Source organism: Anoplopoma fimbria, chromosome 20 (assembly GCF_027596085.1).
Source record: "Anoplopoma fimbria isolate UVic2021 breed Golden Eagle Sablefish chromosome 20, Afim_UVic_2022, whole genome shotgun sequence".
Taxonomy (NCBI): Eukaryota; Metazoa; Chordata; class Actinopteri; order Perciformes; family Anoplopomatidae; genus Anoplopoma; species Anoplopoma fimbria.
Window position 1 is genome coordinate 5,810,954 of NC_072468.1, and position 27,316 is coordinate 5,838,269.

The 27,316-nt window shown below is 40.8% G+C and overlaps 3 protein-coding genes across 3 annotated transcripts in view; all 3 read right to left on the bottom strand.

Moving 5' to 3' along the window:
• The window catches only part of LOC129109440 (eukaryotic translation initiation factor 3 subunit H), a 49,842-nt gene extending 49,435 nt beyond the window's left edge, over window positions 1-407 (bottom strand). Inside the window, exon 1 of the mRNA XM_054621511.1 lies at window positions 237-407. Within this exon, the coding sequence (XP_054477486.1) occupies window positions 237-338 (102 nt within the window). The 5' untranslated portion in view covers window positions 339-407. The remainder of the gene's footprint in view (window positions 1-236) is intronic.
• A 4,345-nt stretch (window positions 408-4,752) lies between these two features.
• On the bottom strand, window positions 4,753-12,205 carry LOC129109309 (double-strand-break repair protein rad21 homolog A-like). The gene is made up of 14 exons (XM_054621338.1): window positions 12,060-12,205; window positions 10,452-10,642; window positions 9,915-10,044; window positions 9,485-9,584; window positions 9,252-9,358; window positions 8,831-9,028; window positions 8,588-8,713; window positions 8,215-8,340; window positions 7,727-7,950; window positions 6,854-7,007; window positions 6,589-6,734; window positions 5,872-6,051; window positions 5,518-5,601; window positions 4,753-4,989 (listed from the first exon to the last, which is right to left on the bottom strand). The coding sequence occupies exons 2-14, from the start codon at window positions 10,593-10,595 to the stop codon at window positions 4,798-4,800; spliced, it is 1,911 nt and encodes a 636-aa protein (XP_054477313.1). The 5' UTR covers window positions 10,596-10,642; window positions 12,060-12,205; the 3' UTR covers window positions 4,753-4,797.
• A 2,828-nt stretch (window positions 12,206-15,033) lies between these two features.
• LOC129109669 (exostosin-1a-like) overlaps window positions 15,034-27,316 on the bottom strand; it is a 34,997-nt gene continuing 22,714 nt past the window's right edge. The window contains exons 2-11 of the mRNA XM_054621784.1: window positions 27,081-27,174; window positions 24,362-24,469; window positions 23,773-23,892; window positions 22,024-22,156; window positions 21,339-21,457; window positions 20,237-20,332; window positions 19,382-19,471; window positions 19,037-19,197; window positions 18,757-18,928; window positions 15,034-18,083 (exon numbers count right to left, since the gene is read on the bottom strand). Of these exons, the coding sequence (XP_054477759.1) occupies window positions 17,898-18,083; window positions 18,757-18,928; window positions 19,037-19,197; window positions 19,382-19,471; window positions 20,237-20,332; window positions 21,339-21,457; window positions 22,024-22,156; window positions 23,773-23,892; window positions 24,362-24,469; window positions 27,081-27,174 (1,279 nt within the window). The 3' untranslated portion in view covers window positions 15,034-17,897. The remainder of the gene's footprint in view (window positions 18,084-18,756; window positions 18,929-19,036; window positions 19,198-19,381; window positions 19,472-20,236; window positions 20,333-21,338; window positions 21,458-22,023; window positions 22,157-23,772; window positions 23,893-24,361; window positions 24,470-27,080; window positions 27,175-27,316) is intronic.

The window sequence follows — 27,316 nt, forward strand, 5'->3', positions numbered from 1 at the left end:
TCTTATCTGTTTGTCAGTAAATGATGGGTTTAGATAACGCAATATACACTACAGGCATCAGCTTATGGTAATAAACTGCAACATACACTACAAAACCCCGCTTTACATTATGTGTCCGCCATGACGATGCTCACGCTTTAGCTAGCACCCCCCTCCGGTAACGCTTGTGAACCGGTCTCTCTCCGTCCGCCACCGTGATGTCAAACATAGCAGCACGGAACTGTAGTAACACTTACCAGTCCTTCAATTTGGATCTGTTTGACGGGAGAGTCCAAAGTGCCGCTTGTAGATGCCATTACAGCGGTGGCTGCTGTAGTAGACTCTTTACGTGAAGCCATCTGTAAGCCGACACACGCGGAAAAAGGGAGGAAAGAGTTCCGTGACGGACGTTTCCGGTAAATGTTCGTCTGCTTTCCCTTCCGTAGAGAAACAAGGGCTAAATTGAGGCGGCCTCTTTGTTTGCAACCCTGCAACCACTGGATTGCGATAACTCAACAGCTATTTTGATCAGTGAGCTTCATTTTATTCATTTGTGTGTATATACAAGGATGTATATATTTAAGTAAATTATAATTAAAAAAAATAATATATATATGTAAATATATATATGTGTATACAGCTCTGGAAAAAATTAAGAGACCACTTCAAAATTATCAGTTTCTCTGGTTTTACTCTTTATTGGTATGTGTTTGAGTAAAATGAAAATGTTTGTTTTATTCTATAAACTACTGACAACATTTCTCCCAAATTTCAAATAAATATATTGTAATTTAGAGCATTTAAATCTTATTTAATGAAGAAAAGTATAAAAAGCAGTGCTGTGGTCATCACTATCCTCTTGCAATAGGACCAGCTGGATGGCAGAAACAGTGCTAGTAGTACCTCAAAAGTAATTGGAATTTTAAAAAAAGTGACTATTGACCATGCGAAAAGAGTTGTGTGAGGAAAAGAAAGGGTTCAATTCTGGTTTTACTGGCAGAGGGATACAGTGAGCGTCAGGTTGCTTCCATCCTTAAAATTTCAAAGACGGCGGTTCATAAGAACAAGGTCAAGCAGCAGACATTAGGGACAACAAAGCTACAGACCGCCAGAGGACGAAAACGACTCTCAATGACCACCAACTCATTCGAATGTCACTCAACAACCGTAGGATGACATCAAGTGACCTCCAACAAGAATGGCAAACGGCAGCTGGGGTAAAGTGCACGGCGAGGACGGTAAGAAACAGGCTCCTAGGGGCAGGGCTGAAGTCGTGCAAAGCTAGAAATAAGCCCTTCATCAACGAGAAGCAAAGAAGAGCCCAGCTGAGGTTCGCAACAGACCATAGGGATTGGACCATAGAGGACTGGAGTAAGGTCATCTTCTCTGATGAGTCCAATTTTCAGCTTTGCCCAAACCCTGGTCGTCTAATGGTTAGACGGAGACCTGGGGAGGCCTACAAGCCACAGAGTTCCGCACCTACTGTGAAATTTGGTGGAGGATCGGTGATGATCTGGGAGTGCTTCAGCAAGGCTGGAATCGGGCAGATTTGTCTTTGTGAAGGATGCATGAATCAAGCCAAGTACAAAGTTGTTCATTCTGCTCTGACAATGTTCCCCAACTCTCAGGAGTGGTTTTTCCAGCAGGACAATGCTCCATGCCAAACAGCCAGGTCAGTGAAGGTGTGGATGAAGGACCACCAGATTAGGACCCTGTCATGGCCAGCCCAATCTCCAGACCTGAATCCCATTAAAAACCTTTGGAATGTGATCAAGAGGAAGATGGATGGTCACAAGCCATCAAACAAAGCCGAGCTGCTTGAATTATTGCGCCAGGAGTGGGATAAAGTCACCCAACAGCAACGTGAAAGACGCATGAAAGCTGTGATTGTAAATCAAGGTTATTCCACCAAATATTGATTTCTGAACTCTTCCTTAAAACATTAGTATTGTGTTGTTTAAAAATGAATATGAACTTGTTTTCTTTGCATTATTCCAGATCTGAAAACACTGCATCTTTTTTGTTATTTTGACCAGTTGTCATTTTCTGCAAATAAATGCTCTAAATGAAATTTGGGAGAAATGTTGTCAGTAGTTTATAGAATAAAATTTTTACTCAAACACATACCAATAAATAGTAAAACCAGAGAAACTGATAATTTTGAAGTGGTCTCTTAATTTTTTCCAGAGCTGTATATATATATACAGTGCTGTGAAAAAGTATTTGCCCTCTTCCTGGTTTCTTATTTTTTTGCATATTTGTCACACTTAAATGTTTCAGATCATCAAACAAATTTTAATATTAGACAAAGATAACCCGAGTAAATACAAAATGCAGTTTTTAAATGATGATTTCATTTATTAAGGGAAAAAAGCTATCCAAACCTACCTGGCCCTATGTGAAAAAGTAATTGCCCCCCCCTTGATAAATCATGAATGAATGGTGATAAACCACATTATTTGGAAAGCTGAGTTCAATTTCACTAGCCACACCCAGGCCTGATTACTGCCAGATCTGTTGAATTATGAAATCACTTAAATAGAACAAAGTGAAGTAGGCTAAAAGATCTTAAAAAGCAACACATCATGCCGCGATCTAAAGAAATTCAAGAACAGATGATAATTGACATGTATCAGTCTGGAAAGGGTTACAAGGCCATTTCTAAGGCTTTGGGACTCCAGCGAACCACGGTGAGATCCATTATCCACAAATGGAGAAGACTTGGAACAGTGGTGAACCTTCCCAGGAGTGGCCGGCCAACCAAAATTACTCCAAGAGCGCATCGACGACTCATCCAGGAGGTCATAAAAGACCCCAGAACAACATCTAAAGAACTGCAGGCCTCACTTGCCTCAGTTAAGGTCAGTTTTCATGATTCAACAATAAAAAAGAGACCGGGCAAAAATGGCATCCATGGGAGAGTTCCAAGGCGAAAGCCAATGCTGACCAAAAAGAACACAAAGGCTTGTCTCACATTTGCCAAAAAACATCTTGATGAGCCCCAAGACTTTTAGGCAAATATTCTGTGGACTGACGAGACAAAAGTTGAACTTTTTGGAAGATGTGCGTCCCGTTACATCTGGCGTAAAACGAACACAGCATTTCATAAAACCAACATCATACCAACAGTCAAACATGGTGGTGGTAGTGTGACGGTCTGGGGCTGCTTTGCAGCTTCAGGACCTGGACGACTTGCCATAATTAATGGAACCATGAATTCTGCTCTCTACCAGAAAATCATGAAGGAGAGTGTTCAGCCATCAGTTCGTGACCTCAAGCTCAAGCGCACTTGGGTTATGCAGCAGGACAATGATCCGAAACCCACCAGCAAGTCCACCTCTGAATGGCTCACAAAAAACTAAATGAAGGTTTTGGAGAGGCCTAGTCAAAGTCCGGACTTAAATCCGATTGAGATGCTGTGGCATGACCTTAAACAAGCTGTTTATGCTCGAAAACCATCCAATGTGGCTGAATTAAAATAATTCTGCAAAGACGAGTGATGTGAAAGACTCATTGCCAGTTATCGCAAACGCTTGATTGCAGTTGTTGCCGCCAAGGGTTGCACAACCAGTTATTAGGTTTAGGGGGCAATTACTTTTTCACATAGGGCCAGGTAGGTTTGGATAGCTTCTTTCCCTTAATAAATGAAATCATCATTTAAAAACTGCATTTTGTATTTACTCGGGTTATCTTTGTCTAATATTAAAAAAAAATTGATGATCTGAAACATTTAAGTGTGACAAATATGCAAAAAAATAAGAAACCAGGAAGAGGGCAAATACTTTTTCACAGCACTGTATATATATTTACATATAGTGTATTCTACTGACAATACTGCCTTGACCAGCATATTATTGATGTAGCGCTCGTTACAATAACTTTAAATTACAGGTTAGTCCATCAGCAAGTCAAAAGGTGAGCTAAAACTAGGGTAACATCTTCTATATTATTTCATTAAATAACAATATTTTATTTTGATATCAAGCTTTATTAAAACCATTATAAGCGAATGGCACTGTAAATGAATAATATCCAGTTGCCAAGTACTTAAAACACTTTATTTCAAATCTTTACAGATGTATCACAACTAGAGGTTACCCGAAGACTAAAAAGGTGGGATACTGAACTTAACTGTAACAAGTACATTACCTAGTTACATAACGCAAAAAGATGAATAAGCATAAAAGTAATAAGGTACAAAAAAAAAAAAAAGTCACGTTAAACTGAATTGATAAACTGCCTGAATTATACATCTGAAACATGATATTTAATGCCGGGTATAAGTTTTCCAATGTTTTGACAGATTAATCACTTTGTTTATCATGAAAGAACAAGTGCAACAAGGAGAAGATGGGAGAGGTTACACTTCTGAGCAATAAAACAGTACCTTTCCAGAACATGTACAGAGTCAATACAGGATTCCATGTGAAAATACAGGGCTCTTTATCTAAAATCTGCAATAATTCCGGTGTGAGGGCCAATGATGAACACTTATGGAATAAGCAGACAATGCAAATTTAACTTATAAAAAAGGAAGAAAAGCTTACAAATCAGTGACTGAAAAAGGGTTGTTTTATAAATATACTTGTTAAAACATTCTTCCTCGCTCCATTTCAACCAAATGAATACTGCATGATTCAACCTGTTGTACAGTAAAATCCTTTTTTTTTTTTTTAAGTTTCCAACCCGGTCCCCACTACTCCCTCCCCTTACCCAGAAAAAAATGGGACAGGAATACACAAAATAAAAAGGCAAAAAGTTGAGTACTTAAAAAAGTATGTCTGTTGCAAGCAGAGTGTTTGTCTGTTCTTCCGATGTCTAAATAAGATGGAATCTTGGTCCAGCAGTGGCGATGATGTCGCTGTAGGGCTCAGTCTGGGTGACCTCTATGGCTTGCTGCTTCTTGAGGACGAGAAAACTGTAAAACTTGGCAGCTGCCTGCTTCTTGTTGTTGTTCCGGCACAATTCAAGCAGGCTTACGGAGTCTGCACCAGTCTTGGCCATGACGCGCTAAAGGGACAGAAGCAAAAGTGTCAATTTAAAAAAATAAAAAAATAAAAAAAACATGTGATATGCAACAATTTCTTTAAAAACATTCAATGTAATCACCAGCCAAAAAGCAGGCTGTGCAGCCTGTTCTCATCTCAAGGTCAAACACCTTTGTCACGCCCTTCTCCATACCGAGGCTCACAGACCTAACAGACCTGACACAGCAGGATGAAGCCTGTCTTGGACGGCATCAATTCAAAATCTGGCACCTTACTACGTTTTTTTTTTTTATTTGGGGAGATTCAGTGTTTATTTGTGCTTTTGAACGCAAGTCATTAAACAATCAGTAAATCATGCTTGATTCTACTGATGTACGGCTTTGTTCTCACTAACAACGGTCCCTCCAACGCTCGACTTATCCCTGAAACCTACATTTTATCTGCACACACATCACATATTTACAAAAAAAATCCCATGACCACTGGCTCATTCTACTGAAAATATATTTTTTAAAAGTCATTTGAAAAGTAAGCTTTTTTTTTTTTGTACCTGGAGACCGTGCAGCATCTGCTGGGTTCTCTTGTTCCATCTCTTCTCCTCCTGATCCTGGTCTCCAGTCTGACCGTCTTCATCCTGAGAACAATAGATAAACACAGTCATCAGCATCCACTGGCCCAGATTCAAAAACACTCATATAATCACATAAAAGTCGCTACAGAAAGGAATGTTCCATAAACTGCGAAAGATTGTAATAACTTTTTGCTGTGTTTTCTTTTTCTTACTTGTTAGTAGTTTCTCTTACTCCTCAGTTTGGGCAATTATCAAACAAACTGAAAAGATGTCTCACTATCAAATGACTACTACCAACTAGAGTATCAGAGAAAGCAGTTATTTCCAGCTCACCTCCTCTTCATCACTGTCACCCGTCTTGTCTTTGCTCTTTTCACCAATCAGGTCGAGCTCGGGGACGAGCTGGGTGAGGTTGAGGCTGGTCTCCTCTGGGGGCAGATCCACCTGAGGCATGTCTAACCTCTGAGACAAGACTGAGCGGTCAGCCACATGCTGTGGCTCTAAGGGAGCCATCTGAAAAGGGAAAGCAGGATGCACACAAGTTAGGACACAGTTCATTCTACTGAATTACATTTGTTTCATGTTTCTGCCATTTCCAAAGTTTACTGCTTAAAAATAAAATAATCTGGTGTGAAATTTTAATTAGATAAGATCAATGTGACCTGATTAAAATGAAATAATAAAATCTGGTTGAAAACAACAAGTAGCCAAATCAAGGGGTGACATTTGCCTTGAATTATATTCCTTTATTGATCCCCATGGGGGAAATTCGGGTGTTGCAGCAGCTCAACTACACAGAACAGATAATAAATACACATATTATACAATAAAAAAATAAAATAAATAATAAGAATACAAATAAAAAATGTACAGTATATCCACATGAATTATGGCTCAACTGCTGAAGAAATGAAGTAAACAACCATTGGAGGCCTTTAAACATCACTTTTTAAACTCTTTGCCATTTCCACATGAAGTGCTGAGGAGACATTATGGAAACTTTTTTCTGTTGTGTTTTGTATGAGAAAAAAATAATTTTGTAGTACTCACAGGAAGGGTGCTCTCTTTGTCTAGGGTCTTGCGTTTGACACCGCGAGGGGTAGATGGTGGAGGCATGACTGTTTCATCCAGGGTCGTCCTACTGCCCTCCATTGCAGAAGCTGCCAACATGCTTGGCTCCTCCATGATAGTTTGGTCTGAGGGATGGAGGAGGGAGATTGTTAATAAAATGTAAAAAGGAATATGACAGCCTTATTCAATAACTAATTTCATGTCTGGGAAATGACCTCCTCTAATCTATTCCAGCATGACTTACCAATTACATCTCTGTGCTGACTCAAGACCTCCTCTCTAGGCACCTCTGGGTTCTCCAGCTCTTTGAGGAACTCATCCAAACTGTCTGCTTCGCCGCCCTTTCTCCTCTTCCTCAGCTCGTCTGGCACCAGAGGCGTCAAGCAGCGTGTGAACATCTGACAGAGATTTAACAGTTAAACTTGGAAAGTACATATATCCCTATAAAGTCCCTAGTACAATATAAAAAAACCCATCTCTGATCTCATCCGAGTTCACATGTACGCATAAATTATCATCCCATAGTGGCATGCACTCCCCTCCCAGCGCGTTGGACTGACAGGTTTCTAGTGAAACCACACACACACACACAGACACGCTTTTAATTAGAAATCCACTGATTAACCGCGTGCCCACAGTTATGACTGCAATCTGCACATCACTAGTAGAGTGTGTTAGGGAGGACTGATGCTCGACAAAAGGAAAAGAGCTTTGCTAAATTATGCATCGACACGTTTTCCATTCAGTATTCTGGAGGGGCAACGTGTGGGTTTGAGAGGATAGGGAACAGAGACAGACAAAACCAATCACTTCCTCCACCTCCTGTTCCTTCAATGTTCTCATTTTAAATCCCACAACCTGAACAGAATGTCAATGAAAGATACAATATTATAAATCTACTCTCTCCTTTTCCATTAAAAAGTGCCTGGGTTTGACCTACTTAGAGAGTCAGACATCCGGTGTGTTTGGCTCAGTACCGTTCCCAAAGTGGTAATACTGCTGGTCAGTTATTTCAAACCGCTCTGATATGTTCTCAAATACTTATGTGTGTGATGTAACGTGTGTACACGTGTGTTTATTCACAAATGCATGCATGTTTCTAACAAGAATATGTCACCTTGAGCAGCCTGGCATTCCAAAGGGGCTGGGCAGGCAGAGAGAAAAGCTTCTCCACTCCTCCGGTCTCCTTCCACATCATGAGCTTCTTGGTGGGAGGGGCAAGGTCAAGGGTGGTGACAATGTCCGAGTAGTCAGACAGCTGAGCCCTGATGGTTTTACTGTCCAGCTCCTTTACACTGTCCACAATCAGCTTCCTCTTACGCTTCGCCTTGGTCTCTTTCACTAGAAACGTGTTGAAAATAAAAAGTTACTTGATTGCTTCACTATAATTTCCCCATCCCTAAAAGGTAACGTTTCAGCACATATTGTAAAAAAATAAATAAAAATAAATACAAACTTAAGGGATTCGTACATCAATTCTGCAAGTTTATTCCTCTTCATTAATTCATCAAAAATTTCACAAAGAAGAAAATACAGAATTTTATACAAATATCAATCATTTTCAAAATAAAGCCATCTCTGAAGAAAGGTGAAGGAGGGTCTTACCAGTGATGTCAATGGGCTCCAGGGCAAAGGCCTCCTCCTCATTGTGAACCAATGTGGTCTGTTCAGTCTGGTCAGCCATGGCTGGCAGTGGCTCTGCTGGGCCAGAGTCTGGGCTGTCAGGTCCCGCTACACACACACAAAAATGGACAGGGGTGTAAGGTGGGTGGGTCCATGGGCTGTGTGTGTGTGTGTGTGTGTGTGTGTGTGTGTGTGTGTGTGTGTGTGTGTGTGTGTGTGTGTGTGTGTGTTTCAGTGCCAATGCACAGCCCATTAATCAAGTTAAAGTACTTTATTGAAACATAGCAACGCTTTAAGGGATAAATGGAGACAATGTACGCTTTGCGATAAGGCAAACAAGCGTAACTTTACTTACGTGACTGGAGGTTGTCAAAGTCGTCCTCATCGTCCCCATGATCTGGGGGCATCATGACACTTTCTGTGATGGCTGGAGGGTCATCAAAAATACCGCCTCCGTCTTCAGAGCTCAGTAGTTTATCAACTGGGAAATAACAATTAGGATTAACTATTAATAACTTAATCATGAAGATCTGACACAACAACTTCACCAGTAGTCCAATTTAGCCAATGCTGAGATAAAAAAAACAGAACAGCTCACCAAGCATTCCACCGTCACTGTTGCCCATGGAGGCATCCCCAAAGTCATCATACTCCATGTGGTTGGATTTGTCAGGTAGGTTGGCTGGGCCAGGCTCAGCCTCTAGCAAAAGGTTAGAGGCCGTGGCACCGTGCATGATATCTTCCTCAAACGTGCTGGCATCACGCATCATTTCTCGGTCATCCATACCAAAGTCGGCTGAAGAGTACAGAAAAATGATATTAGAAAATATAAAAAACAGGGTTAGTCTTTTGTTGCACCCAACAGTTCTATTATTCTAACAATTAAATGCTAGATCTAAAACATATTTAATCCTAAATGATTTTGCAGTGTGATACATTTATATTCAAATTTACAAATATCTCCTCATATACGTTTAGTGGGTAAGGCAGTGTAAACCACATTATATAAAGTGTCCTACCAAAGTCATTGTCCTGAAGGAGGCTGAGGCTGCCAACTTCTTCCCTCATGGTGATCTCTTCTACTCTGCTCTGGTTTAGGGTGAACTGCTGGGCCACATCTATGTCACTGTTAAAAAATAAAAATGTTTTAATAAAAGACATCTAGGATGAGCACAACAGCTGGTGCTTGAATGGCACAAACTCAACAAAAAAAAATGGGGAATGAAATGAGTCGTAACTGTAGTCAACTTACTCCAAATCAGGAAGTGGCTGGTCAAAGTCATGGAACTCCTCAGGTAAGGTGATGGCATTGTAGGCTGCCTCTCTGTTTTCCTCAGGGAGATCCACCACACCTGAAGATAGATGCAAGTAATAACGTTTTATAACACACAACTGTTCTCCATGATCAAACATTGCACAAAGACCAAGTCTGAGTCCATTTTTGTTTGGGAAAACTGATCACAAATTCATAATAATGTTGATCAAAAGTTGTTAATCTTTTCCGTCTCCTATTACCCTGCTGGGTTGAGATAAAAAACACTGGAGCACTCATGTCTATAGATTTTCTGTTTTGCTTTCAGCTTTGTGGCTGCATCAGTGAAAAAAACCAGAAGAGATTATTTAAAAAAAAAAAAAAAAAGCTCTTTCCTCCAGTACTAATTTGGCTTGTCATCTCTCCTTACCTGGCCTAAAAGCCATCTTGATCTTGATGAAGGCTTCATTACAGTCAGCAAGCAGGTACTTGGCCTTCCTGTGGTAGATTCTCACCACCCCGAGGAGCAGATGGCCAGATGTACGCAGCGCCATCTTCACCTAAGAGAAAAAGGCAATGGGAAAAATGTAACCAAGACAAGCATTTTGAGGGTACATTTTTTTTTTTTTCAAAAACAACACTGAACTGTTTCATCAGAATATATCAACATTGTACAGCAATGAGGTACTTTCAACCGGTCAGCACAAAGACAGTAGAAATGAACCAGTTTATGAAGGCAATGCAATTTGTGGTTTTAAATAAAGCAAACACTGTGTTAAACTGTGACGGCGGCAAGCATGAACATTCATTACTTTCTCTTTGGTAGAAAATTATGTAAAAAAGGACAGCTTTTAATAATTGGGAGGCAAAAATAGAAGTAGAACAAAGCTGAGCAACACGCAAGACTGCAAAGAACAAGGCCTGCAGCGTGTACCAGAATGCAGTGACTGTACTTTTATCTTGTTACCTTAGGTGAGATGATGCTCTCCACACTGCTCTCCAGGTTGCATTCAAATACATGGGCCTTTGTCAGTTTCTTGTCCCAGTGGGCCGCTAGCCAGATCTTGGCCAGCGGCCCACGTTTGCTGAGGACAAAGTGGGCGTAGAACATTGCCCTGGTTCCCCTGGCTCACACACTCAAACTGTGGTATGGTTCACCTGAAAAACAAAACAGTGATTAGTTTATGTATAAGGTAGATGTGTTTCTGAAACGGTCAGAATAAAAAGAAAGAGAATAAATCTTAATGCAAGACACAGACTTGCTGGTAGCTGAACAGTACCATCCCAAGCATTTGAAAAACAATGTTGTTTAAGCAAAATTTCCTCTGGTAGTTCATGATATGGGGAAAAGGGAATCGGGTTAACAAAGCAGCAGATGGTCTACTGCACAGATTCAAGTTTAGTTATTATAAACATATGAATGTTTTCACTTAACGCCAAGTCCGTATGGAGATTAATCTTTACTGTGCTCAAAATCTGGTAGGAAAGCTTGTTGGTCAGGCACTGATCAGAATAATATCAGGCTACCACGACTGAAGATAATGAAGATAATCTTGGCTACTGAAGGAAGTCCAAATCATAACCATATAATAATACTCATAATCCAATCAAAACAAATCTGAAAAGCTTATAAAACGATACATTTTTATGGAAAACATGGATCTTTTTTTCTTCTTCTTTATAGCAAGTTAGTCAACAACACTGCAAAGACGAGACACGTTAAGACAATTTGTTATATTGCTCTTTGTATTAGTAAGTAACGTCATTATGCTGCGCATGTATTTGACAGGGATCTGTTGTCTCATCAGCCACCGTACAACGTTAACCCTAAAAGCGTGTGTGCTCCCTAAACCCCGTCTTTTGTCCATTGTTGTGCTTCACCTGGCCAACCTGAACTGTAAACACGTACCTGACGTTACTCACTGTCCGTTAACAGCAGGACAGGTCACGATATTCAGAAAACGCGATTTGAATCAAAACAAGCGCTGACTTTTTACAAGTTCCGCCTATTTCACAGTCAGGGAGGCAAACATTGGAAATGCACATGTCCACAAGTGTAGCGTTAACGAGCACTTTCTCTGTTCTCTTCTCTCATGAATCCACAAATATATATTGGTGTTAAAAAAAAAGAAAAAAAGAATAATGGACGTGGTTATGTAACGTTAGGCTCGTAGCTAATGCTGTGTAATGCGTTAAGAGCGCCAAGGGGACGCCAGCAAATAGTCGGCGCCATCAAGTGGCTTGAACTAAATTAGCCGCCAGCTAACTACAAAAGGAGCCATGAAAACGATTCATACCGATGTAAAGTCGTTGGAATAAGACGTAGCGTTTCTAAAACAGCGGGCAAAAACACAACTCGCCCATGAAAAAGAGAATAAAAGGGCGCCCATCAAATCTTAACGTTACTCGCACTTTTCCCCTCATTCGGCACAACTGTATCGTTAGCTGGCGGCTAACGGCTAACGGCTCCCTGTACAGTGAAGGCCGCGGCGCGTCCACACAAACGTGCATGCTCATCTCCTCGCATGGCGCAGACAGAACCACGCGTTAATATTTCCGCTGCAGACACACTTACCGACAGTGAGCCCTTTACAGTGAAATTCCAATGATTATGTGATTTCTCCCAGCGAATTCTCCCCTGTTGTACTCATTAAAACAGCCAAGATGGCGCCAGTCGCCTTCCTCCCGCTCACCGCTGTCCTTTTAAAATCGGCAGGATGTTTACAGTCAAACATGGCGGAGGAGGAGTCAGCGGTGAAGACAGACAGCCCGCTGTGAGCACCAGGCGGAGATAGGTGGCGCTGTGGCACAATGCTCACCAGAGACATGTAAGGCGATTAACAATAAATCAATACATCTGATTATGAAAACACATTTTTTTTTCAACTCAGAAAACATGCAAGTGACATTATATCATCTAATACACTTATTATTGTTACAAAACTGTTGTTGTTGTTGAAAGATATTCCTTTTTTTTTTGGTTCAGGGTTCACTTCCCACTGAGGTTGCACATGGCTGTTGTACTCATGGATATGTATTTTTGTGAATATGATTGTCTGCCTACTCTGCTCCCATTGCCAACTGTCCCATCTGGCCGCTAATCTTTTGAAAACAGCAGATCCCATGTTGTTGCACTGTTTATGAACCAGGACTAATGTGACTCACATCCGGTACATCAACAGAGTGGCCTAAAACAAACTGTGCCTTTCTAATGCATCTTTTTCACAGCAGACATTTTGACATGTCATAGCAGTCCATTGTTCCATTCACAGGTTTTAGTTGCAGGGTTGTAGGTGAATTTATCAAGAGAAATTTCTAATCGACTAAACAATATTTGCATGCGGAGGAAACACAAAAATGCCTAGCAGCCTACCAAACAAATTCAGTCCATTGAACAGAATATTACAGCAACTGGAGGTTTATTATCAATACAAAAACAATTTCCTAACAGATAAAGAGATGAGGAGCATTCATGACAGAGAGACTGAATAATCTAAAGTAAAAATGTATTAATTTTATTAATAAATTATTTAAGTAATAACAAAGGCCCATGCATAGCTGGATATCTGCAGTGACAGTAAAGATGGAAAACAAGGTAAACTCACAAAAACTAAACTCTTGAGCTGCGTGATAATAATCATGATAAAAGGAAGATAACACTGGCAATAAAGAAGGAATTCACTAAATCTATTTAAATCTGTGCAAATATGCTACAAGATCAACTACATCATTGTTCTCATTCACATTTCACCATTGCACAAAGTCAGTGGCTCATGGTAAGATTAATTAATTATTGATCTAGGCCAAATTACTAAACGCGATTCTGTAATTGAAAGCTAACAAATGTAAGAGAGACAGTAATGAGTTTAAAATGGTGTTTAACATAAAACTGAATGGAGCTATTCAATGTTGCAGATTTATGATAAATCAAGCTATTCTTTCTATGGATATCTGATGTTTTTTGCAGCATGCATGGAAATGGGTGTATGATACATTTTAACACACTGCTGCACAGCCGTGTCTGGATGGTGACACAGTTTTGGGCTGCCATCTGCTAAACACGATACTTTTATCCAGATAGCTGATCGCTGGCTGCTGCTATCATGTGACAGAGTCATCTAAACAGCCTCAGAGAAACCAACCACTTCAATACTGGTCTCTCTCTGCTTTCGATGAGCCGCCGTGTTGACGTACAAGGTGTGAGTCACAAAGCCTGAACATCTGATTCTCTCTACATACCAAAACAGAAGCGTATCATTATCAGCACAGCTGTATGGAATAAAACATATTTTGCTTCAGATTTGCTGAAGCAGTCTCGTATGTGTGCACACATTCCCAGATGTTGGCTAAAAGATGCAACAGATTTTTATCCAGGTACTATACTAATTGAAGCATTATATTCCTTTAATCATGTGAAATCAATTGCTTTGGCTAACAGTGCCATAATGTGCCTATTTATTTGTACATATAAATAGATATGATCAATAATGGGTTTCTTTTTATTTATTTCTCGTTCGTATGGCAGAATGTAACTTGAAACATGCTGCTAGAACATGTGATGTAAAGCTGATGGGAAAGGAATGACATTGTGTCAAATCTGGCCTGGAGTCACAGTTATTAATCCAACAGTTGGGAAGAACCCAGTCTGCCTGAATGCTGAGATCCATCTCCACTGCAGATACGCGTCTCATCGGTAGGATTAAGAGATGTCAAACTGATTAGCATAGCGTTAAATCATACAGGAAGGCTTTTGGCAGTGGATAGACCCCTCCAGTGCTGTGAAGTTTCACTTCTTGTTTTTTGCAAACCACTTATTTCCTCTCACTCCATGCAAAAAAAAGCACACAAAAACACATTTTGATTTCTTATGGGGTTTGGTGCACAGACCGTTCAGAGTGGATGAGGTCTTGGAGTAATGTCCAAATGGTTTTCCTTTTGATGTGTCACTAGATAATTTATGCTGTGTACGCCCTGGTCCAGCTTTAACATACTGCACAGCTGTTTGCTTTGAGAGTTTTGCCCAGTTTGGTGTCTGTGTGTATGTGTGTTTTTGGGGGTATCTCTCCTGTAGCGGTTGCTGCAGCTGAGTTGGCAGCTCTCATGCACCATGGGATCATCCTGGATGGATGCTGTTATTTATGCAGCGTGTCTAAACCGATCATCCTGACACAGATTTATGTAAACACAGCAGTTTCTTGGCATAGGATAAGGTTCACACACACACAAGGAGGAAGCTAAAGGTATTATTTAGTTTGGCTTTCCCTCAGTGGGCATACTGCATAAACCCAACACGCAAGATGTTTTGGGAAGCCTCAAAATGGGTTGCCAGCAGGTCAGAGAGGGAGAGGGTTGGCGAGGTATATCGTTTTCAGCACAGTGAAGACTTTAAGCATGTAGTTCTAATGCCTGACGTTTGATTCAAATACTAGTTTGAAAGACAAGCAGACCCACTAAAAAATTCTCAAAGGATGACAAAATATATATAAATGTCAGACAATACACAAAGAGACAGACAACTTATATCAAATATTTCATTTATTGATTTTTTTGTTTGTTTTGTTTTTATAAAATCTTTTACAAAAAACTGTGATTTTTGTCCCCTCTATCTTTCCATTTTAATCTCTATAAAATTAGGTCTGCGGGTTACAGAAGAAAGGGAAGGAAGCAGGCAGAGATTCAGTTGGGATGCAAACCTGTCTGATAAATACTGTGTATGATTTAATTATGTATGTGTGTTACATGTATTACTATACTTACAGGAGGTAAAGTAATACAAGGCAGTATGTGTAAAAAAACAGAAAATAGTTCCTACAACAGAAAAGGCAGGAATGTCGGTATTAGATGTGGGGTGATAAGTCTTATTAGCATTCCAGTGTTAAACAAAATCATTTAGGGAGCAATTATGTGTTACTGGATTTTGATAAAGAAAACAATAAACCTACTATGAAATGAGAACAGGGACCTGTTTGTTGCACAAGGCAGATAGGGAGGGGGGGGGACAACTAATAAGTGTATTTCTTCTGAAGGCACATCAATATATAACCCCCTGCCCTCTGAAACAACACAAGGAAGGAGAGGAGATAAAGATAGAGAAAATGTCATCTTAAATATTGCACCAAGTTCATTTCTGAAATGTGATTCTGTTTACGACCATATTCAGCTGTCTCGATAGCACTGTGTTTAGTAATACTAGGATTGTTTATTTGCTGTCAAGCTGTGAAAAATACCATGCAGCGCCTTCCTTCCCCCCCCCCCCCCCTCTCTTTCTCACACATTCTTCTCTCTTATATAGACAAGAAATGTTTTGGGAATTCATGGCATGAGCTGAAAAAATAAAATGTATGATCTATTGGCACATATTGTGGGGAAGGCTACAGACAGATGTAATTTACCGAATTGATCATTTAACGTCCTAGAAAATGAGGCTGAAAGGACCAGCGGAGGTGTCAGGGCAGGTGTGGTTAGAATTCTACAGAAACGTTGCTGGCTTTACAGGGATACTTCAGGGACACTTCAGGGACAGGTGAACTGTGATTGACAAACACAGGTGCAAATTCTAAGCCCATCAAATTCGGTTTCCATTTTCAGATTATCTGATATGACGTATGAGAAAAAAGATGAAGCATGATTGTTAATGAAACCAAACACAGTCAATTAACATTGTGATCCATCTGAAAAATACCCCCCCCCCAAAATCTTTCATGTTACACTGACTCTTGCCATGCCATGTACAGGTTTGCAGTAAATTAGATACTGACAGAATGAGAATAATCAAGTTGACATTTATGTGACATACTGAGTCATGGAAGAAGCTTTAACATCCTGGTTTCACACTTTACCCCTTGAATGAGGCCCAAGCACAATGCCAATCTGAATCTCAGAGATGAATGGCTGAGATGATCCGAGATACAAATTGGCATTCTGCAAATAAACTGGAAATTGAAAGGCTTCTAATTACATTTATTATGTTAAGGACTGCCACAAATGAAATGAATTACTTAAGACAGCATTTCTCCAAATGTCCTCCCTGTGCCTTTTAACAGTATCACAATTGTTTGGGGAGAATTCTTGTCAATCTGGTCAAATTTGTTCATAACAAGGCAGGAAAATACAGTAGTCTATTTAGTATGATGCCAACTCTGACATTGACAGCATCAAGCACTGTTTGATGCTTCTAGATGAAAGCAGTGTAAGCCCATGCCGAGTGCTTGTCAGCCTAGGCTACTGCCAAACCTGTCCCTGGACGACATGAATTGGGTCTATGGCATAAAGAAAATGACCGTATATAAATATCCTTTGCTTACCGAGCCCAAAAAGATCCATTCCCTAGTTTTCACAGTAGTTTGTGTTTCAAACAGACCATGGGTTGGCTTGATTAGCAAGCTCAGCCTCCCTTAACCAAGGCAACTCTTGTGATCTTCTATAGTTCTTCAGGCCAGAACATATTCAAGTACCCACCATATCTTGTCAAATGACTTCTTGCTAGAATGAAACAGAAAGTTGTAGTTTTACCAAGAAAATTATTTCAGAATGGCACATAAGGATCCTATTGTTTGTCAATTGAATACAAATAAATATTCATTTTACTTTAGCAAGGAAGCAATGCAAACGCTGACCTTAAGAATTCACTACTAGACCCATTACTCCATCAATTATAAGCCAATCATGAAAAAAAAAAAAAAAAAAAAACACAAAAGCAGCAAGATCAAGGTGCTCATTCCACACAATAACTTTTCCTCAGACTCCCAGATCCAAACGCCATTAGATAAACTTGAGGCACTGTGAATATCAAATCAACGATCATAACTCAGTTCTGTGGTCGAGGGGTCGTCATTCCTCCTTCGCCCACCTGCTATTGGTTTTAATTAAGACAATACAGAGTGAGAGAAGTGCTGGCCATTCGTTCACTGTAGAAAAAAAAATAGTGTTATCCTCTTCATAGTCATAATCATCAATAATATTTAGTCATGAAAGACTTCGAGCAACCTGTGTGCACAGAGCAGAACAGACGAGTGATTTGCCACTGATGGGACATGGAAGCAGCAAGCTGTGGTTTTTCAACTCCATGACTTTGATCGCTTCAGTTCAAAGACGAGCAGTCCTCAGGTGTCCTTCAGCAGGTGGTTCTCATAGTGTATATAGTGGGACCTGTGTGCTCAGCTATCCCCCTATACACAGAAGAGACAGGGTAGAAAGAAGAAATGGACACAACAGAGCAGACCAATGCATGTGGTGTTCTCCACATCTGTTCCAGTTTCTGTTCCTCCTCCTCCTCCCCCCCCCCCAGTGCCCAATCCCATTGCTTCTCCATTGATCCAGCCACGCAATCATGGAGAGGCTCTGTGTTCCTCTTCGTCGCCGCCCCCTCGCTCTGTCTTCGCTGTGTCCAGAGAGCCGGGGGGGCTTTGGAGGGTTATAGTCTCTCGATGTCCCTGTACTTCTTCCGCAGTATGGACACCTGGTCTTTGAACAGGACTGGGTCCAGCCTCATCTGAGAGTGGACCAGGGGCATGGTGCCAAACCAGCTGGCAAACTTGTTCATGCAGGTCTGACGCTGGGCGAAATGGTCCGGGTCAGCCCAGCGAGACGCCCGGGAGCTCTGGGAGGGGGAGGGGGAGGGGGAGGAGGGGGAAAGGAGGGTGAGAAGGAGAGGGGAGAGAGAAACAGGCAGGGCAAGGAAGAGAGAAACCAATACAAAATGAATAATGCATCACAAATTATTCTGACCTTTTAGAGCCCGTTGTAATTATTTATGAGTTTATTTAATATTGGAGGCCATATTGCAAAATAACACATTTCCATTTAAATTCACAAATGACTGATGATCTGTTTAAACAGCTAACACTATTAGAGTTTAAGTGGTGCGATATGTCTAAAAGCCATCGGCTTCTACAATAATCAGGAAAAGCGCGGATCTCTGTCTGTTAGATAGGCATGTTTAAAAAGAGAAGCATCCAGCATTTGTAAAAAGAGAAAAAGACCTTGCTGGATTTAACGGTCTCCTCACAGTAAACAAGGTCCTTCATGTGTTTGAATAGCTTCTTGTTATAATCTAAGTGCTAAATTGCAACCAACTGTCTGCATCCTTCAGGTGTTTCTCTCCACGCATCAACTCAACAGTGTACTTGAAGTTATTTACCCACAATCACTGGAAGAAATGAGTAACAAGTGCTTTATTGTCTCTCTTTGAAATAGCGCCATCAATAATCCCTAACACAGTGCCTGTTCTATCTTCAGGCTTAATATAAAAATGATTAAATATTCTGCTTCACCTGTCCCATCATGGTCTCCTTGTATTGTTTCTTCTGGGTGACTTTGATGGGTGGTAGTTTAGACACAGAGGACACCAGAAAGTTCATCAGAATGTCCTCGCAGTTTGACATCTGGTCAACCATGCTCTTCAGACTGGCTGGAAGGTAGGTGGTGTACAGATAGTGGTAGTATCTAAGGGAGAACATAAGAGAGAGTGAACTGTATTAGTACTGCACTAGACTGAAACTGAATTTGAGTGGAGAGGAGTGATACACAATAAGGAGGGAAGAGTGGCAGTACTTGTGATAGATGGCAGCCCCAGTCAGCACCATGGAGTAGTCGTTGGTCCATTTGGAAGTGTAGCCCCACCGCTCCTTGTTGCTGTCCCAGAAGTGGCTGCGGGCTGGGTAACCGACAATGCGGTCCGGGAAACTTAGCCACACTGTGAAGGCAAAGTCCACCTGGACCGACATCAGAGAGAAACAAAGGGACAGAAAGGAGGGAGGGAAGACATGAGGCACAGAAACCAGAAACACATCCACTGTATCCAAACGATATATAGTAGTGATTATACAATTATTAACAATAGCTTCAGTTGTATGTTCTCTTGATTAAAAATGACAGTAAATGTTCTGGAAGTCTGACCTCTGTCGTAGAGAGCACGGTGTCCTCATCCAGACTGAGTACAGCATCAGTGGGGATGGTGTCGTACGGCAGAAAACGACTGCTTATCACCTGCAATGATTTGCAAAACACAGACACTCAAGCAAAATGTGACTGGCTGCTAAAAAAGATAGTGAAACATTTCGCATGCAGCTCAACAACAACAAGCGGTGTATAAACAGGGCCCATATGAGCACAAGCGGGGTACGTCTGCCTGACAAGCAGCACTACCAGTGTCTTAATGTCTGCTTGTGCTAGAGAGTGGTTGCATCTCGCTGCGTTAACAGCAGAGCAAGTCATATACAATACAGAAGACATAAGACCAATGACAGCAGATATTCACTGGCCCCTTAAACAGAAAGAAATCCACGAGCAGTGAAGTGTGCTTCCTTCCATGCTCTTTGGCATTTATCTAAGCAAATAACTCTGTATAACAAGTACTTGTTAAGTGGTTTCCAGTTGATGAATTGCAAGCACACGGATTTGATCAGCAACAACCTTGTTAGCCACATCCCCAATCAACACAGACGGCCTTGCTAATTAATAAACATTTGATGAAAAAGGACGTAAGCTCTAACCCCCGCCAAGCCCCTATATACTTTTAGCCAGTATATATACACTGATGAGCACATTTTTTCACAACGTGAGACACTCTCTGTCATCCTCCTTGTGACAATGTCGTTCCATTATTACGCTGAGTCATCAATATATAGGCAGGAAGGTTGTAGGTTTAATTGAAGAAACAATGACAGGGAGGGTTTTTAATCACGTTCAATATTTCATTAACTTTACATCTTGATTAATTTATTAATATCAACTGAAGGCTTTGTATTTTACCTTGCTTTCTCCTTCTATAACAATGACAGGGACTGAGGTGACTGGCCAGCGGTGCTTTGCAGGAAGAGGCTTGTCACAGTTCCACAGAACGATCACCTGCACAAAAGGGAAAATAGGTCAAGCTGAGTCATCACCACATGTTCATATTCATTCACATACCCATGTTTGTACACCTAATGAGAACTATGGTGAAATAGTAGTGTATTAATGGTTGGCAATCCATGTCTGGCTTATCAGTATATGTACAGATCAAAAACCCAACAGTAAGGCCTTTTTTTTCCAATTCAAAGCTCTTTTTTTCTTTCTCCCTATTTATGTGGAAGACATCCTCATTCTACTGCAGAACTATTTTCAGAACTGTCACACCGCCTACAGTAACATGACAGCGACAAACTGCAATGCTGTAAATGTTCAAACAGAATGTGCTGCCACCTTCATGCTGGCCATGCAGTTTTAAATCCAGAATAAAATGGAATCCACATTCATGGATAATCTCCAAAGTGCCAGAAAAATGGGTAACATATTTATTGTACATTTGCAAATCACTGCTCCACAACATAAGAGAGGCCTCTTATCACAAACCCATCACTTAAGTATGAATTCACTGAAAAATAAAGTTATCATAAATTATTTTATTATTTGACAGCTGAAAACTATGCATTAACATTATTCTGCAGGTAAATGTGTATTGTATTTCCTAAGGTGCACATTGCTATAGGAAAATAGTCTCTGTAGCATGAGGAGTGTCAGGGTGGATCTATTGTGGAAGGAACGTTTTGGAATTTGTTTGAATGGACTCCCTTCATCTCCAGCATGAAAAGGTTTGAAAAAATTCAAAAGCAGTTTTAAGCAAACACCATTGATGTGATAATCCTAAAAAATGACACTGACATAGAGACAATTACACATTGTTTTTCTGCCAAAGTAGCTCTGGCCACTTTTCTTTCTGTTTAACATCTTAGAACAATGTGTTCCTCAGCAGATAAATTGGCTCAATCATAGTTATAGTCAGAATCAAGTAGTAACTAATGAAGATCAGGTCAATCGGATCACAACTGAGTGAGCTGAGTAATGTAGTGTAATGTGTTGGGTTTTGAATTACCTGAGCACAGTACTGGGATTTGGCCACAGCTACGAGGAGCTTCATGACCGGCTGGGACTGGGAGACCAGTGGACTCACCACGTGAACGATCGCTGTAAACTTGGTGTATGGCCTAACACCTGAGAACAGCCGGGACGCATCAAAGGTAAGTAAAGAAGCAACTCAGATCCAACAGGTGGGATTTCAAGCACGAGAATGATCTCCTGAATCACGTTAACTCACATTGTCGTATCACTTGAGCACAAAGCAGAAATTTATATATAAATAATAACTCTTTGACAGCTTTGAGAATCTTTTAGTTTTTGCTTGTTTACTTCAAGCGTTTGTTTACTTGACATACAGTGTAAGTGGACAAGTTAAATTAGGCTGGCAAAGGAAAAAGGTGCCAATTAACCAAATCCCAATGTCAACAACAAGCCCTATATCTGGCCAATTAACCAAGCACAAATACAACATGGCAGGACTAATTGGTGAGCTTCTCTGTGACAAATTGTGAATTATAAAACATACTTATACTCCATAACTTGTCGCAATGTCACTGATTCACGTCTCCGGTTTACGAGTATTCAAAAGCTGTCACGCAGCAGCTGTTCATGTCGTAAATAGAAAGCTGACAAATCAAACCTTAGGGAGTGCCCTTAACGTGGTTCTTAGCACATAGCATATGCATGACTAATTAACTGACCCAGCTTAGCGTAGTAGAAGGGGAAGTCTCCTAGGTACGTTGAGTACTGAGGCAGGGTGAAGAGGCCTCCAGGCAGACTGTTCCACATGAGGTTACTCCTTGAGGTGTGCTGCAGAACCCGGTCCTGGATGATCTGCATAAACAGAGGAGAGGAGGAGATTCAGATTTATGTTTTCTGTAAAGTGGTCAATTGATTGCAATTGGTAAATATCATTCAAATGTTCAAAATACTCCTTGTTCCTGTGTGACTCATAGGAAAAAAAAAAAGACCACAAGGCCAAGTTAAGAGTATTCAGCCTCTGCCACGTCCCAGACAAATAATCCAAAAACCTGCAGACTACAAATGAGTGGTTTTCGTTATGCTGTCATGCCTTCGTATAGACAACATTTTGATTCAAGAATAGAATTCAACGGTAACATTATTTCCACATGATTGTTTATCCCAGTATCACATACAAGGTGTCTATTTTCCACTCCGCCAAAGCTCTTAGAAGACTCTGACAACGTGAGACGATACCTTAATGAAACCTTGAGTATTCTCAAAAGCATGTGGTAGCTGTTGGTAATAATCCGAAGCCAAAGCACTGACATCCTACCAGCCTCGTACTACGACATGTTTTGAAGCAGGGTCAAGATACTGAGAGTGTAAACAGATCGAAGATCAGCTTCTTCGGGGTGTAACTTTACCCTGCTGACCGAGAAATCCCAGCACTGCCTTCTCGTGCCCTGACTTCCTACCTCTTGGGACGAGGCCTCTGTAACACTATCTGAGTACAGCAGCTAATGGGCAGCAGCAAGGCTTAAATGTAACACAACTGAAAACCAGCACTACTTTTTCCTGTTCGTTAGAGTTAAGATTTTAAAATGTATTAAACAAAATAAACATCAGCTTAAAGCAAAATTCGGATAAATTTATCCTCTACATTCTGGTAGACTACCAACCTTAATTCAGAGGCCCACTGCTGATAGAGGCTGGTGAATTTGTGGATGCACAAAGTATGACTTTGAAAGCAGTGGAAAATCCTGCCTTACTCACAGCCAGCCTTTTCTGCGTTGCTCCCTTATGCTTTTACATTCCTCCCTGCTCTCATCTCTGCTCGTTTGTAATTCTAGCCCAACAGCAGTGTGATGGTCTGCTACGCAACAGGAAGAATATAGATAAATGGAAACTGACAGGAACAAACTACTGACGTGATTGAAAGCCAAGCCACAGCAAGAAACGGCCTCAAAAACACGACAGCAGGATTTGACAATATATATCATCCCTCTTGGTTTTTATAGTCTGGAACAGTTTCATTGCGGGCATTATGTCTGCAACTACACAGTCTGCACTTGTAAGATATAAAGTCAGGGCAAAGTCAATAACTGAGAGACTCGGAAGAATTGTGCGAAAAAAAAAATCATGAATTAATGGATTTACGCCATATTTGTATTTGTACGCTTGGTTGGTTTGTGTGCAATCAAGCATAGTTGTTTCATACATCTGAAATAGCAGAATCAGTAACATCTGACATTTCTAAATTACCTGATGCTACACAAACAGAACAGATGGTCCTGTAGTGAAGTGCAAAAAATCTGACACACAAATAAGTAACATTTTATACAAGCAGGCAAATTGTGCGCACTGTAACCGGATTTGAAGGATGTACATGCATAACAATTATACAACAAAATATTAAAAACTTAATGTGTGTGTGTGTGTGTGTGTGCGCAATTGTATTTATTGTATGTTTAAACATGTGTGTGTACCTCCAGTGTAGTCAGTACTATCTTCTCCACAGAGTTGAAATAAGCCTCCCATAGGAACTGGGTCTGGTGTCTCAGGGACAGGATCTTGTCCTGGTGGATGGAGCGCACTGTTGAGGGGATCTGCATGAGAAAGAAATAACACGTTAGCATATTTACCCCCTACTGAACAAAAACAAAAGACAGTAGTCTTGTAGAATTACACTAGGGAATTGTCATTTCACCAACGAAATGCAAAGTTCTGCCTCAACAGCTGTCTCAGCTGTCATATCCAATAAATCTGAAAGGTCAATGCAAATATGACAATTTAACAAATTTGACTTCAAGAGGCACGCACACACATCCACAACTTATCTGCAAGTGCTGGGTGACAAAAAAGCAAATTGGAATAAAAAGCAAAGAACACCTGCTACTTATTCATTTGAGATCAGGCCTGATCAAACATTGTTCTCCTCCAGATAAAGAGGACTTGTGAATGTAACAGCAGTGCACATCTATTCTTTTATTTAGCAGTACTAAATTACTCTGATGGAAAACGACTTTAGATTCCATCTTAAGGTTTCTACAGTAGTGGCAGCTGTACTGTACCTACCTGTAATAGTAGCCTTTCGTCTCCAATCACGGCTGCCGTATTCCAGTCGATGATCTCTGAGAAGGGCAGCTCCCAGCCATTACTCAACATCACTGGCACACAAGCTGCCTGTAAGAGTAAGACACAACATTAGACTTACACACCCACACCCACACACCCACACACACTAGACTGTGCTCGTTAATGAGATTAATTGTCTAAGAAAAGCTGGTCTGCGGAACCTGTGATGCTCATGGCAGGTAACATTGTGCATGGTAAAAATGCAAACATACACCAGCAAGACATAATGTCTGAATTAATAAATGCACTGAATCAGTGGTGGGGAGAAGCTGGATAAAAGTACCCTCTGTTTGCCAGTGTCCCATCCCACGTGTAGTTAGTCTTTAAAATATTTATATGCAAAGGGAATATAATTTGTATTTCTACAGGCAACAATATTAAGATGGATTGAAGAGAACATCAAAAAAATATTACTAAATTCCTTATGCTCTGCAAACCCATGTCATCCATGTACAATTCCAGGGTCCAATTCCCAAGCATTAAAATCAGGTTATTTAACCAAAGAGGCTACATATCTTCCAAAATATTTCCATCAACTAAAGAACTACTGCACTACCTTGATGATTAACTCTCAAACTGACAAGGCAGTGCAGCTTCATAAAGATGATCATTATGTTCAAGTATGTTTTTGAAGTGAATCTTCCTTTCCACTGAGCATTATAACCCGGTCTGAAAGATTAATGAAATTGCACTGAAGTGTGTATACATGTTTGTTAATGTCCATGTGAGTCCAATTGCCCATTTGTGGATGAGTGCAATAGTTAGTGCATGTTTGTGCTGTAAATTTAAGTATGTGTGTTTTTGTAAGAGTTGATCGGTGCAGCGTCCTGCCTGCAGTCACCGGCCCATTAATCTGTTAAGCGGGGTACCATTCACTGATTGGCCTCGGTCACTCCCTACACACGCACGTCCGGGCACAAACGCTCCTGCATCAGTGCTGCAGTCGTCTAATCTCCTCGGTGTCATTAGCAAAGGCAGCAATCCGCTGAAACGCTGCCTTGCTTTCGCTACCTATCTGCTCTCAGACCAATCCACTAGGGACTCCTGTAGCTCAATCCTCTCCCGACTCATCACATTACACACACGCACGCACACACACACACACACACACACACACAACAGGCATGCATGCATTAATAAAACTCACTACCATGAGCTTCCTACATTTTGCAAACACACATGCGTAACAGAGAATCTCAATGTGATTCTGGCCTAATGCTTTGTACGCTCTACAAGCAAATCAGTTAAACCAACCAAACCATCCCAGCTCTAGTTCACTCTCCACTGTTTACTATTGCACTGCTTCCTATATGGCTAGCTGGAATAATCACTTCAGCCAATGTAACGTATGCAGCACACAAACTCAACTATCTGTCTGCCCCCTGAATTATGGTGCTCCAGCATGAGGCTGAGTGAACAGACACAATAACACCTCCAGGCCGAGGTCCAGCCGTACTCTCCAGCCAACCTCTGCATGTTTCCTCGACTGCTTCATTCATCAGTCCACTGTCTGACCTTGCCTCCGTCCTGGCTCCCCAGTGGTGCAATTATCTCCCCATTCCAATCAATAACGAGCCACTGCCCACCTTCTATTGTAAACCTCTGTAAATCTCTCTGTTTCCCAGACCATTTCTCTACTGCTGTCCCAAGACTAGTGCTTACAGTATTTGACACAAACATAACTCACAGAGGGGGGGGGGGAGCCATAACTTTACAATGCTTTTCTCTTGTTTAAATCTGACCCAAAGTGTCCTGCAACTTCAATGATAGGATGTCAAATTCCACACAACAGTGATTTATGCTCATATACTTGCTCTGATCATAAAAATACTCACTCGTGGTATAGTCATTTACCTTAACGTATGCCTTTTCATGACGTCTTCATCATTCACCTACATTTATCTGCATTGGGATTTACTGAGTTCTGTTTTGAAGAATCATTATAGTTTAAAAGGTTCTTATGTGGCATGCCTCGTACCTCCATCTCCGACAACTGTAATTAAACACTTTCTTTCAGTAGAGATGGGAAATGTTTTTTTATTTTTATTTTATAAGTATAACTATGGTCTGAGTCTAAAGCACTGTCACTAAAGAAGCTTAGCATCTCGGTACACCTTAAGTGATTAGGCAGATTGTGTGAATGAGGTAATAAGATAGATGGGCTCAATGCCATTGAGAATCAAGGACACGTGTTGAAGTAGGTACCAGATTAAAAAGAGTTAGTGTAATGTTAAAGGAGAGGATATATTGACTCGAGGATGTGGGCGAAGAAAACTTCAGAACTGAAAAGTAGAAAACATCTAGAGAGGTAGCAGGGAAGACACTGAGTCAGAGGCAGCTGTATCAACACTGGCTGCACATTAACAAAATGACTGGCAGTGGGTGAGAGCTACTGGAAGGAACCCAGTGCATCACTTTTTCCATTTTCAACCTCTGATTAATGGCTTTATTGTTTGGTCACCGCAGCTACAGGGCTGACGGATTACAAGATTCTTTGAGCCAGCTCAACTTCTGCTTGGTCAAAATGCTCAGCTGCCAAATTTGATAAAAAAAAAAAATCCTTATAATAATTTCTTCTTTGTGGTCTTCGTAACAAATTCTGATTTACTAACAGCTAAGCCTAGCAATAAGGAGCAACGTCTGTACGTGTGTCACTGACCTGCAAAGCCTCCAAGAAGCGGAAAGAACCCAACCGTCGTCCTCGAGGTACCAGGCAGAACGTGGAGTTGTACAGCATCTCTCTGTAGTCATACCTGTAGGATGACAGCAAAGAAGAGAAGACATGAGGAACTAGGAATGTGTACTCCTATGTGCAGTATAGCAAAAGAAGATCACAGAGAACATGAGCAGTCACATGCCAGAACATTGTCTGGAAATGTATTCGTTTATACAGTT